Source organism: Haplochromis burtoni, unplaced genomic scaffold (assembly GCF_018398535.1).
Source record: "Haplochromis burtoni strain Fernald_Lab_line unplaced genomic scaffold, NCSU_Asbu1 Contig_133, whole genome shotgun sequence".
Classification (NCBI taxonomy): domain Eukaryota; kingdom Metazoa; phylum Chordata; class Actinopteri; order Cichliformes; family Cichlidae; genus Haplochromis; species Haplochromis burtoni.
Window position 1 is genome coordinate 142,662 of NW_024582494.1, and position 12,322 is coordinate 154,983.

Below are 12,322 nucleotides of genomic sequence, written 5' to 3' on the forward strand. Positions count from 1 at the left end.
GATTCCCTATGGTTCTTAGCATTCCTGGGATATTACGGCCTTTTTAGTTCTGAATGTCAGCGAGCTGACCGTGTTTGCGTCGCTTTTGGCATTTTACAGAACAATAATCTTGAACGAGCTCTCGACTGGATCTTCACCCACCCGGAGGAGGAGGAGGAGAGTGATGCCCTTTCAGACATGGCTGACACAGAGCCCAATGACAACGCCTTCTCCAATGCCAACTCGCACAGCGACTCCACGCTGTCCCCAGACGGAGACGCGTCGGGCCCCAGAGTCAAAGACGGACCGGGACGTGAGTGACTCTGCACGACCGCCGCTCCCACAGAAACATACTGCTTCTCTGCCCTTGAATTTAATCTCGACATTGTGAGCGTCCACGGGCCATTTTAGCCCCAGTCAGGTCTGATTATGACGCATGCTGTACCCACGTGCTGCTGGGCACTGGATTTCAAGGTGTAGCAGCATCAAAAAACAATTTAAATTCCTTCATTTTATCCCCACGTGCTAAATAAATCACCTGTTTTTAAGTTAAAACTGAAAATGAGCACTTTCTTAGATAATTATCACTTTAGTTGTTTTTCTGTAAATATGCGTTAGTTTGTCACTCACTGACTTTGTTCTTCTTTTTCTAAGGATATGAGCTCTTCGCCTTCATCAGTCACATGGGAGCGTCTACGATGTCTGGACATTATGTTTGTCACATCAAAAAGGAGGGACGGTGAGCGGCACGCAGTGTTTCATGTTACAGAGCTGACGACCTGTCACAGAAACATCTCTGATGTCTCATCTCGTTGCATTAACTGTGTACAGATTTATTATTGTTTTTAGTTCTACGATAGTTCACCAGTCTGGCTGCGTGCTGCTGGATCATAACTGAGCCTGTTTCCTCTTTACACTGAGTAGAAAAAGAATAATGAACCCATTAAATCTTTTCATTCAAATTTGAGAAAAATGACACTTTAAAAGCATTTGTGTGAATTTAATGTGCACTTCTCCCGCCTGCAGGTGGGTGATCTACAACGACCACAAAGTGTGTTTGTCAGAAAGACCTCCAAAGGACTTGGGCTACGTCTACTTTTACCATCGACTGTCGAGCAGTTAGACCGCTGCTCGCTGCGCCGTGTCCTTTAAATAACCACAGACCCAGAAGACTGGCAGACAACTGTGACGTCTCAGTGGGAACGATGGGATAACCTCTCCGACCAGCTGCTTGCCTTATTGTGATGTCATTCTGGAGCAACCAGGAACTCTGGTCAGAAGGGAAAGCGATGTGCTTTTTGTGTATTAGTGTTATGCTTTAAATATCAGTGTTTGTGTTCAAAGAAAGAACATGTCTTTACAGTGTTGGTACAGAGGGATCTGTGCAATTTCTACGATTGTGCTCTTTACACGAAACAACGCCACATATCAAATCTCAGTCTTTCTCCTCTTCTCTGCCTTCAGTCACTGTGCCGTTTTTTCTTTTTTCCCAAAGTGGTGCATTTTATAAATGTGTACTTAAGTGCAGTGCTTCACTGCCAGCCCTGCTCTGAAACTGCAACAACAAACAAGAAGCTCCTGTGCTGCAGGTGGCTTTGCATTGAATGTTTTGAGAAACTGGAAAGAGAAGAGGAGCGCGATGCTCCTTCCACAGTGCAATCCCAAGTGCTTCATGTAAAACATTACAAATATGAAGCGGAGCAAAATTCACTAAGAATGAAAAGGTTTTGGTTTTCCACACATGGAAGTCACCACGTGAGTTTCAGAGTGATAAATGGGCATTAACTCGATTCGTCCCGGTTATGCTCGAGGCCGACGTGTACGTTTGTCACATTTAATGAAAAACCTTCAACGCCCTGATGCGCCGGCTGTCAGGATGTTAGTGTCATTTCTGTCCCTGTTGCACTTTTTTGACTTTTTCCTGTACCTGCACTGTACTTGCCAGTCACAAACTACCAGGACTCATGTCTGAAGTGCGGCACTGCCAAGGAGATTATATTCATTTGATTCGATCTAATTAAGGCCAGCCTGGCTGTCCAGTCGTCCCTGTTCAGGGAGGTTGCATAGTAACGTAGGTGAACCTTTGGTGTACATAATTTTTGCTCAAAGTGCAAAATATCTGCAAACTCGACATAACTGTTACTGGGCTGCACCTGGCTCCCGCTGGTTCTTTTATCACTCTGACAGATTCGGACTGTAGCCCAGAAGCTAAAACGATTGTTTCAGGCCATGTAAGTTTGAATGTTTTTGTCTAGAGCAATATGCACTAATAACCAAATCTGCTGTTGAACAGCTGTATGAGAACAGCTGTACAGTGACCGTACCTCCTCTGAATGTATACACTCGTGGTGCTCGCTGCAAACAAAACACTCAGACATGACTGTGATGCTACAGCGGGCCACTCTTTAGGGCCTGGAGCTGGTCTAGCCTCCAGCTCTCTGCTTTATCTGCTCAGTAATATTCATAATGTGCAGGATGGATTAAACACTGTGCTCTTGACTGTCAGTATCTACATACTTGGCTTCATATCTTTATTTTTAATCACGTTTCATTCATCTCGGAGAGAGCAGTCTGCTTCCGGTAGCATATTTGAAGGTGGAGTTCTGCTCAAATTAATCGTAATTTATCAAACGTTGAATTACAGTTAATTATTTTAGGCTCTCGTACTCAAAGGGAAGACGTGCTGTTGACAAAGAGAGTAGAAAAGAAAAGCAGAGCAGCACCACGATGGTTTCTACGGGCGTTTTTCATTGACACAGACAAAAAACACTAATGTAATTTATATAATAAATCCATATGACTCCCCTTTAACAACACTGTGCCTCGATTTCCCTGAGCAAATCTTAGCCTCTTACCAGAGAAACTGTTTGTCTATGCATTGGGGAATACTAAACATCTCTATGCAAGTCTTGTGTTTGTGCCTCTCGTCGTCGCTGAGTGAGTGACAAGCTTTTGCCTAATGATGGGTAGCTGTCTCTGCTCCTCTCGTGGTCCCGGCTCGTTGCCGTCTTTCTGTCCTCGTCTTTCAGCTTTCTCTCCAGCTCCGTCGCTTCCATTCTTCTCTACCTTGTTTAAAACGTAATGGTTCATTTTGTCATTTAAAAAAGGTTTTTTCACTGTCAGCATGTTAACTAGAGATGGACATTTAGTCGTCTGGGTTGTACCGTTGTACTCTTGTGAGCTTCATACTCTTTTTCTCTCCATTTAACTAAATGTCAAAAAGCTTCTTGACCTGTTTCTAATCTTTCTGCCTTTTTTGTGTCAGTTCTGTAGTTTTCATTTCAGAGCTCTCCTTGAACTGATTATTTTAAGCTGACTTTTGTAATGTATCCAAATATGGCTTAGGTGTATGTGAACAGAGTCATGGCAGTCCAGTGTACCAGTGGCACTGTTTACTTACGATGTTTGGATCATTTAATAAACGACATGTTTGTTGAGACCTGGCTTCATCGTGTCGGGCAGGAGTCGGCACAATAAAGACACGGGAGTGTCGAATATATAACAACACTTTATTTTAAAAGATTACTTTCATGTTGTACGTTCCAAAGGTGCTAATGCTGTCCTCGTGATTATACAGGGAGAGTAATATGCATTATAGTAGGTGTTTCAATAAACGAGTGGCTGTATACAAATTACATCATTTCTAATTTCATCCCTCAAAATATATTATTCATATACGTGTGACGCAAATAAATGAGAACAAAGTGCACGTTCTGAACCGGAGCAGTGGAGGAAGTACATATGCAACAGCAACCTCAATGAGCCCAACCAGTGAAGCCATCACGAATGCTTTATGGATTTTCTGTACCCTAAGCACCAATTCCCACATTTTAAAAGCATAAATCTTTTAGAGATAATAAAAGTGGACAAAGCCAAATAAAAAGTGTCTTATTGATACACAAAAACAAAGTTATTCCAGTGAAATGAAGAATAATGCCCCTCCTTTGGAGTCTTTTTATTCTGTTTTGACCTTTTTTTTTCAGTATCATTGTTTCATTAGAACGAAGAATTATTTGTGTGTCTGGGTATTTATTCATTTTTTTCAGTTAATAGAAACATGCCGGAGCCAAAGATGTGATTGCCTCATTAGGATCGTTAACTGGACAGTTCATTAGGTACACCTTACTAGTACCCCTGCACACATTTTTAATAAATTCAATATGTAATTAAATCTTATTTTATCCAAGAAGCTGAATGGAAACATTTATCAGTGTGGTCATTATCAGGTAGGCTGCTGTGTTTAAATGATGCTCATTTTCATACCAAGGGGACCAAAATGACACCACTACCAATCTGACCCACTGACACAGGCAGCCATGTTTTCATGCTTATGCCAAATTCTGACCGAGCCATCCGAATGTCAGGAGAAGCCAAGGAGCATCAGACCAGACGCGTTTCGAATCTTCAGTTTTGATGGTCCGTGTGATCCGTTTCCTGTTCTTAGCTGACAGCAGTGGTTACATGTTCACAGATGCTCTTCTACATCTGCTGCTCCTGGTTTCAGACTACTCTGTGTAAACTATAGAGATCCAGAAGTCAACAGTCTCTGAAGTAGTCACGCTAGTCCTTCTGGTACCAACAACCACATTCAGAATCACATCTGCACTGCGTGACTGCCACACGATCTGCATCTATGCAGCTGAACAGGTGTACCTAACACAGCAGTCAGTGAGCGATTGTATTTGGTCTGTTTTCACTCCATAAAACTGCGTAACTCTCACCTTTGAACACTTTAGGTCTCCACAATAGAAGACACGGTGAGCAAGTCTGTGTAAAAGCTGTGAATTTGAACTGTTGTATGACTGTCCACTTTTACTCTCCCTCTTTCTTAAGTGTAAACAGAACTAATGAAGTGATTCTTGCAAACATTAAAACCTTATAAAAACAGCTGTTAAAGGGTCACAGCAGGTTGTGAAAGTCTACATAAAAACTTTTCAGCACTAAAGAGTTGTGCAATAACAGCTAGACAGCTTTATAGGTTGGGGTCATTGCAGTGGTTACAAACGTGTTTGTAATTTGTAGAAGTAATAAATATAACATTTGTGCATAACTATGATTATCCAGTTCATTAGCCAGTATTCAAGCTGAAGTGTGTTTGCAGTGTGCTGTGCCTTAGACTCGTTATTTCGAGCCTCTCACACTTCCATGCAAGAAAAAGCATCTTGTGTAGAATACATACTGTTTATATACATCATGTTTTGTCAAAGTTTGCGAACTTAAAAGTGCATTATAGCGATATTGCAAGGAAACCTCATGATATATTTACTTTTCTTGGGGTCGAAAGAGAAAGCACTTCCATGTATGTCATGCATACGAATGAAAACGTCATTAAAAAAGTAGAAATGTAAAGGATCTAACATGCAAACAGCCTCAGTTTGTTGCACAGGTGCATGTGTTAGGCTAGGTCAGTTCACCTGAGAAGGTACAGTAGTAGGTTCAGCAAAATAAAGAAAACTGCATCCTATCTCAATGCACTATGGAATGATGTGGACGGCAGAAGAAGGTTGTGGCCCAGCAATGTAAGATTTCTTTAAAAAACATGAACCTGTGGTAACCTGTACTGAAATGGAAAAGAGCGAGGGCCTGCGACCTCATAAGACAACTAGAGTTGATTTTGTAAAACACCTGGGAGCACCTGGGAGGACAGGCATGCCAGGTAAAAATGTGGAACAGCTCCTGGCCTGCAGAACCTCTCGCTGATAGGGACCTCCTACAGGGTTGGGTTAACGCTTTAGCAAAGAAAACTGGAGGGGGATCGTCGTGCACTGGACTACCACGCTAGCTGCTCTGTGAGCCTAAAAGTGGAGCTTTGAGCGAAATGCAGCACTCACTCTGACAATGCTAACATACTGATAATATCTCCTGTGTTCAATAAGGAGAGATCAAGAACTGAACATGATTTGTTGAGACAAAGAAATGAATGTATTTGGCGATCAGACTCTGGTGACCCATCTTACCTGTCCCAGCAGGAATAGGATTTAGGACAGGACCCCCTGGAGTCTAGACGCTGGTGGTGGTGAACATGAAAATAGAGATGGGGACGAGGTGGGTTGTGCAAATGACAGTCTGAAAGGGAGAGCAATGAAGAGCACAGATTTAAACCAGAGTGGAAGCTAATTGGCTCAAAGAAGGCAGGCAAGAAGGTGATTGGACGAGAGTATTATGACTGACAGGGTGTGAAAGTGTGGCAGTGATCTAAAGAACAGAACAGCGGCTGAACAAGAAAGCAGGCAGGTGAGGGATTGCAGAGCTTCCATATCGAATTTAACCACAAGCTTTATTATATTAAAACGCTGACAGCCAAATGGCTCTAAAGGTAGCTCGATGCAGGTTCATGGCGCCGTCGCAAACTTTGCAGTTATTTGGTCTAAACCCATTTTGCCGGCCGAGTAACACTTTTGTTTTTGGGAGAAGTGCTGGAAGCAAATTTCACGCCACCCCTTTCAGTCTGGGCCAAACTGGCAGACAGACCCTCGCTGGCATGTATGGAGCTACAAGCATGCTTAAATTTGACATCCACAGTAATTTAATGCTAATCAAACAGAAATCAAACATGAACTCCTGGATGTAAACCTGATTTGTTCCAGCGAAGGATACCTTTTATCATCGTCCAGTCTCCCACCGTGAATACATTTGTGCATGCACCCCTGCTTTGGCCTCGTTGCCAGAGTCGCTGTTAGCTCCCCTCTGAGGCCGACTGTTAGAGCCATGCACATATGTGCTGTGTATCTCTGACTTCTCGTCTAGTGTTTGATCTATTTATCCTGGTTGTGTGATAAATAGAGTCTGTGCCAATATTTTTTTAAGTATCTGGCAAGTAGAGCAGCTGATCTTTTTTCATCAGTGCCACAGACTCGAATATATTAATGCAGCTTGTGTGACAACAATGACAGAATGTATGGAGCTTTATCAAGCTCCATACATGGCGGTGAATTTGATGGATGCAACTAAGGTCAAAGACGCCATGTCCGTGCAACCTGGTTCTAAAAGCAGAAGGCTGCACTCTTTGTGTCGATCAGTCTTTCTTTTAGTCAGAGCTTCTGACCACTTTCTCCCTGGGAGAACACTTGTTTTCATTCTGGCAACTTCCCGATGAAACACTTCTTCTTGTACAGACCGTGACACCCCGGCTGTACAGTTTGGAAGATGAATGGCTCTCGCACTGGTCTCTGGTTCTGCCTGATAGTGTTCTTTCCAAACACCGAAACAACGCTTCCTTTCGGTCCGCCGAGGCAGACGGGGACCCGCAACAATTCAGAATGGCAACATAAAACATGACCTTTTGCATAGGAGCTACAATAAAAACCCTCAGACCGTGGACACGCCTGATAAACACCCAAATGTGCTGAGCTATGCAGTACAGAAGATTATCTATCATTTACTCTGTTGCACAGCGAGGTACAGGGTATTCACTTCAGAGAGTGACTTTCAAACTAGCAGCAGTGATGCAAGTGAAGCTGTCAGCTAAAAAGTATGACTAAGGAAAAGCTTTCTTCCTGCAGCAGGAGAGTCACTGTATTTACACAATCATGTTTTCTGCAGATGCATAACCATCTCGAGTTTGAACATCAACCTGATGTGATTTGAAGTGTGTGGTGAAACGAACAGCGTTCATCATACATGTGCAGCATTCTGCCCAAGCTTACGTAAATATTCAAATCATGCATTATGACTATTAAATGCATGAGCCTTGCTGTCTTTGGAGGAGCAGCAAAGACACCAGTGACGGCGTCAGCAGATACTGACAACAGAAAACAAACTGAGTCAGGTCAGCAAAAATAAAAAAGGACTGTATAATGTGTACAGTAGTCATTAGTAACTCTGAAGCCATCCCAGAACTAGCAGAAGAAGATAAAAAGAGATATTTTTAGACTTGTTAAGAATAACGTTTTCATATGCTAAAGTTTGAAAAGACTAATGAAGGTTTTATAGATTGCTATTGCCCAGCTTTTCTGTGTGTTTCTGCAGTCACCTTAAAGGGAACAAAGAGGAGCTAGGAGCCAAAAGAAAGGAGAGAAAAACTGAGCGAAACAAAAATTAGTGGCTCAGAAAGCTTTCAAGTTCAAAAGACAGCAGTTATTTAAGAAAATGAAACTAGTCTGAAAATGGCTTAGTGTGGGTTTTTTTCTGTTTTCATAAAAATAGTATAAATAAATATTGTTGGTCGCATGCTTTTGAGTAAGGCTTGCACATTCCACTCGGACTGAGGAAGTTATATCTGTTTATCTGATGTGCAAAGGGAAAACCTCTAAAAGTATGTTAATTTGAAACAAGAATCCAGTTATGAAAATGCTTATTCATGCAGTATCATTATTTTCCCATTGAAAGGATGAAAATAAGCCAGGAACAGAGCCTGGAGTTCCAGGTTATACGCTGCAGTCTTTGTAATTTGCTCACTAAATCCATCCTTCAGGAGTCGGGAGTCAAACGTTTTTTCCTCTCTTTTCTTTGAAAACGGCCTGTGAGGTCTGCTCTATCAGGCTCGTACAACCGTCCGTCTCTGCCGGCTCTGTTCCGCTGGATGAGTCAGTTTTTAATTGATGTGTCCTCTAAGGCATTGCTCGTACAATCTTTGCCCGTCCTTGTGCTCTTCAGGGAAATCACAAATTACAGTGCAAATCCAACACAGAGCAGTCCCTTCAAACCCTTGGAAGAACCTGTCCTCAGAACTGCTCTGAGGTACTTGGGTGAAAAATATAATAGCTTTGACGACTGTAGTTAATTTGGATGTGCATAAAAATACACTGTTGTCTCTGACGTCCATCAGTCCATTCTGACTGTGCACTTTGGACTTTTGGCTGTTGGGTAGAAATCAAATAGTAAGTGAAGAGGGGGCAGATGTTAGCATTACTGCCTCCTGGTCGTCAAATGTCTAAGTTGAAGGCCCGCATGAGATGATCCAAGTCGCCGATATTTGCAGCCTGGAAGAGTTCAGGCTGGTCCATCATGGATAAAGCTATCCTCAAAGCCGCCCAGATGTTTCCAGACATCACCTGGTGGGACTGCTGGCGACTCCGGCTTTTCCTCTGAAGGCTTAAGGCAGTCAGGAAGTTGCTGGCCGCCTCTCTGGGGAAGAAGGAATAAAAGCAAGTCATTGCATCACAAAATTCCATCAACTGGTCTCCTCAGTTCTGAGACACGTACAGACTGTTGTTAAAAGAAGAGGCGATACTACACAGTGGTAAAGATGACCCTGAGAAATGTTGCTGCCATCAAACAGGAAGAAACCTTAGAAAAATCCAGGCTCAGGGAGAGGCCCGCCCAGTCGGTTGGGGTGAGGGGAGGAAGACGAGACCAACTTATTTTGCACAACAAGAATATAAACAAAAAGGCCAAAACATAACAAACCTTACTGCACTTGATCACTCTGCGAGACGTCTCAAGCAGATGTCTCACCTGCCAAAATAACAGGACCTGTGTGGTTGCATTAAGGCAACTGTGCAGACATTTAAAGCTACCTCAACGTCAAGGCATTTCTTGTGTTTTAGTGGTAAGGTTTAGAAAACTTACTCATTTGAACTAGAGTAAATTTACATGAAGTCCTGTTGTTTCTATGACTATTTCTGTGCTTTTATTTTGTTAGTGTCTATGCTATTTATTTACTTCGGCCACTGACAGCTGTCTAGTGTTGGTCAAGTTACTTGAAAAAAGTAATCAGTAACTAATTACTGATTACTTCCCCCCCAAAAGTAATCCCATTACTTTACTGATTACTTATTTTCAAAAGTAACGAATTACTCAGTTACTTAGTTACTTTTTAAAAACACGATTTACAACCTGAGTAGGTGATAAAATGATAGATCTTTCAGCTCAATTCTACTTTTTCTGCATAATCCATCATACAAAATGTAATCAAATGGAAAAGTCTCTTTTTAAAACTTGTTTTATTAGTTTTAATCTTTTAACTTTATGCATCAAGCAAAAATTTAATTATATGCAACATTCTCTGACTGGAATAAATTAGTTTAACATTTAAACCTATTTTCTGCACATTCCAGCACATAAAATAAAATATTTTTTGTGTTTACACTCAGTCTTTCAAATAGATGCAAGTAAAACACAGCAGAAAATAAATAAAGTCAAAGACTCAGCGGTCCTGTTGCTCTATTTTCACCTGTAAAGCAGGAGTGGGGCAGGCGGAGGGTTACCCTGGTGCAGGTGTGCCGCGGTCAGTGGAAGAATCCGCGAGTTTCTCTGTGAGTTTCCCATTACGTCGTAGCTACTCGGTGCTTGTTGGAAGTTTAGGGGTTTTTTCGCTGTAAAAAGAAGTTTTCTTCCCACGCACAGCGGACACTAATGTTTTTGTCACTTTTTATGGAATCAAACTCAAAGTAAGGTCAGTACTTCCACGCTTTAAACGCTGCACGCTCATACTCTCTCTGCACTCGATATGTGATCCATTGTTGATCTGCACACAGCTGCTGTCACCAACGTCGCACTCGCTTACGTCACTGTCGTGAGACATTCTCGCAAAAAAATCACAGTTTTAGTAACGCAGTGCAGCGTTCCTACGGGAAAGTAACGGTAATCTAATTACCGTTTTTGCAATAGTAATAGTAATAGTAATTTGCAATAGTAATCCCTTACTTACTCGTCATGTAACGCGTTACTGCCCATCTCTGAGTGTAACTGGCTGAGTTTGGATATGTCTTGATGTCTGCTCGTGTCAGATTTCTGGTTGTGTGCTGCTGCTTGTATTTCTACGCTGATAGTAGCTTCAATCTGAATATTTTCTGTTTGTGGATAAGCATTTGCCTTTTGGGTGTTGTCTGGCAGGTACATATTAAAACTCATATGAATGCATACGATTGGTATCATGAGCTGAATTGATATGTGCAGACAGTATTCCACTCACCACACGAGATAAATGATTCATGAGAAGAGATCTTGTGCACCAAGTCACACATTTTGCAATTTAGATTCGAGCTGCAATAATAAATCTATCAACAGGAAATTAATCAGCCACATTTTGATTTTTGAGCCAATATCGTCTGCAGCCTTCTCAGTGTGAAGATGTCATGCTTTTATTTGGCATCTATGAAAACTCACATATTAACTCTGTGCATTGTCTTACTTCAACTGCTGCCCTTTCTGACCTACACTTTGGCTGTTATGCTTATTAATTCTACTCCACTGCATTACACAAAAAGAATAGAAATGCTATCCCACTCACAGATCACTCACCTGTGTGCCCCCAGGTTAATACAGCTGATGCCCAGGTTGTAGCGGGACCGGATAAACCCCGGCTGCAGCTCCAGGGCTCTTGTGTAAGCCTCCACCGCCTCCTCGCTTCGATCTCCATTCGCCAGCGTGGCCCCGAGGCGGTTCCACAACAAGTAGTCCTGCACAAGAGCGCGAGTCGTCGGTTGATTGAGGAATAGGAAATGTCAGGTAGTGAAGGTTTGGTACAGCTCAGTGTGGTGTGTGCTGTCAGATGCTGCCAGCCTAAATAACCCACATACTCAAGACTTGCATTCAGTCATTTAGTGCAATTTAAAACTCATCAGCGACATCGCTTCAATTATTATTTAATTATTCAAGGCTTAAACGCTGTCCACCTTTGAAGGACCTAAAAATCAGCTTGCAGTGTCTTTAATACAATAGATGGACTAATTAGGACTTGGATAATCTGGGCTGCTGCGCATCACATGGCCTTCCATCTGCAGTGACAGTGTGACAAAGCAGTATTTCTTTAGAGACCTAAATAACAAGGGGCTGTTTTGGAGCATTGTAACATCTCCCCTGGTTAAAAGTAACTCAAGAAGGGTAATTTAAGGATAGCTGAGTTATATCACAAAGGATGTCCTTGCTGTTGTTTCCCACCTGCAGGTAGACAGGCACATACAGAGGTCATGGTCTGTTACAGGGATCCTTCATCTCTGGCTAAGCCCAGCACTGGGGTATAATTATCTCCCTTTGTGTTCAGAGCTATTTTTCCAGCAGGGGACCTGATATTACCAAGTCAAATGCGGGAGGCTGGATTTAACAGTGAGTAATATTCATGCCGGCCTGGGACAGTGCTGGGAGGATGGAGCTCATTTGCATACAGAGAAATGGTAGAAAAGTTCTTGGTTGTATTTGCGTGCGTGTCCATTTTATCTGTCGCATGCCTGTGTGTTCTAGTGGAGTGAATATGCATGCATCTGAGATTATTTTTAGCTCTCTGCGTAATTATGTGTGTTTTTGTGTATGTGTGTGCGGATTGCGTCTTGCTCAACCGTTGTGCTGGATCACAAGCGAGAGCATATGTGTGCCAGTCAGGAGTTCACCAGGCCAGATTTTGGCAGCGCGACAGTTCGCATATTGCTGTGACAGTTCGCTGTGCCTCACTGCATCTGTTTGC

General features: G+C 42.4%; 2 protein-coding genes across 9 annotated transcripts in view; one reads left to right on the forward strand and one right to left on the reverse strand.

The window, feature by feature from the left end:
• usp13 (ubiquitin specific peptidase 13) overlaps positions 1-3,614 on the forward strand; it is a 33,880-nt gene extending 30,266 nt beyond the window's left edge. For all 3 annotated transcript variants that reach the window (XM_005930995.3, XM_005930997.3, XM_005930993.3), the window contains 3 exons: positions 100-292; positions 634-718; positions 1,006-3,614. In XM_005930995.3, the coding sequence (XP_005931057.1) occupies positions 100-292; positions 634-718; positions 1,006-1,102 (375 nt within the window). In that variant the 3' untranslated portion in view covers positions 1,103-3,614. The remainder of the gene's footprint in view (positions 1-99; positions 293-633; positions 719-1,005) is intronic.
• pex5la (peroxisomal biogenesis factor 5-like a) overlaps positions 3,475-12,322 on the reverse strand; it is a 116,908-nt gene continuing 108,060 nt past the window's right edge. For all 6 annotated transcript variants that reach the window (XM_042224269.1, XM_005931001.3, XM_005931000.2 and 3 more), the window contains 2 exons: positions 11,164-11,321; positions 3,475-9,045 (listed from right to left, as the gene is read on the reverse strand). In XM_042224269.1, coding sequence (XP_042080203.1) covers positions 8,844-9,045; positions 11,164-11,321 — 360 coding nt within the window. In that variant the 3' untranslated portion in view covers positions 3,475-8,843. The remainder of the gene's footprint in view (positions 9,046-11,163; positions 11,322-12,322) is intronic.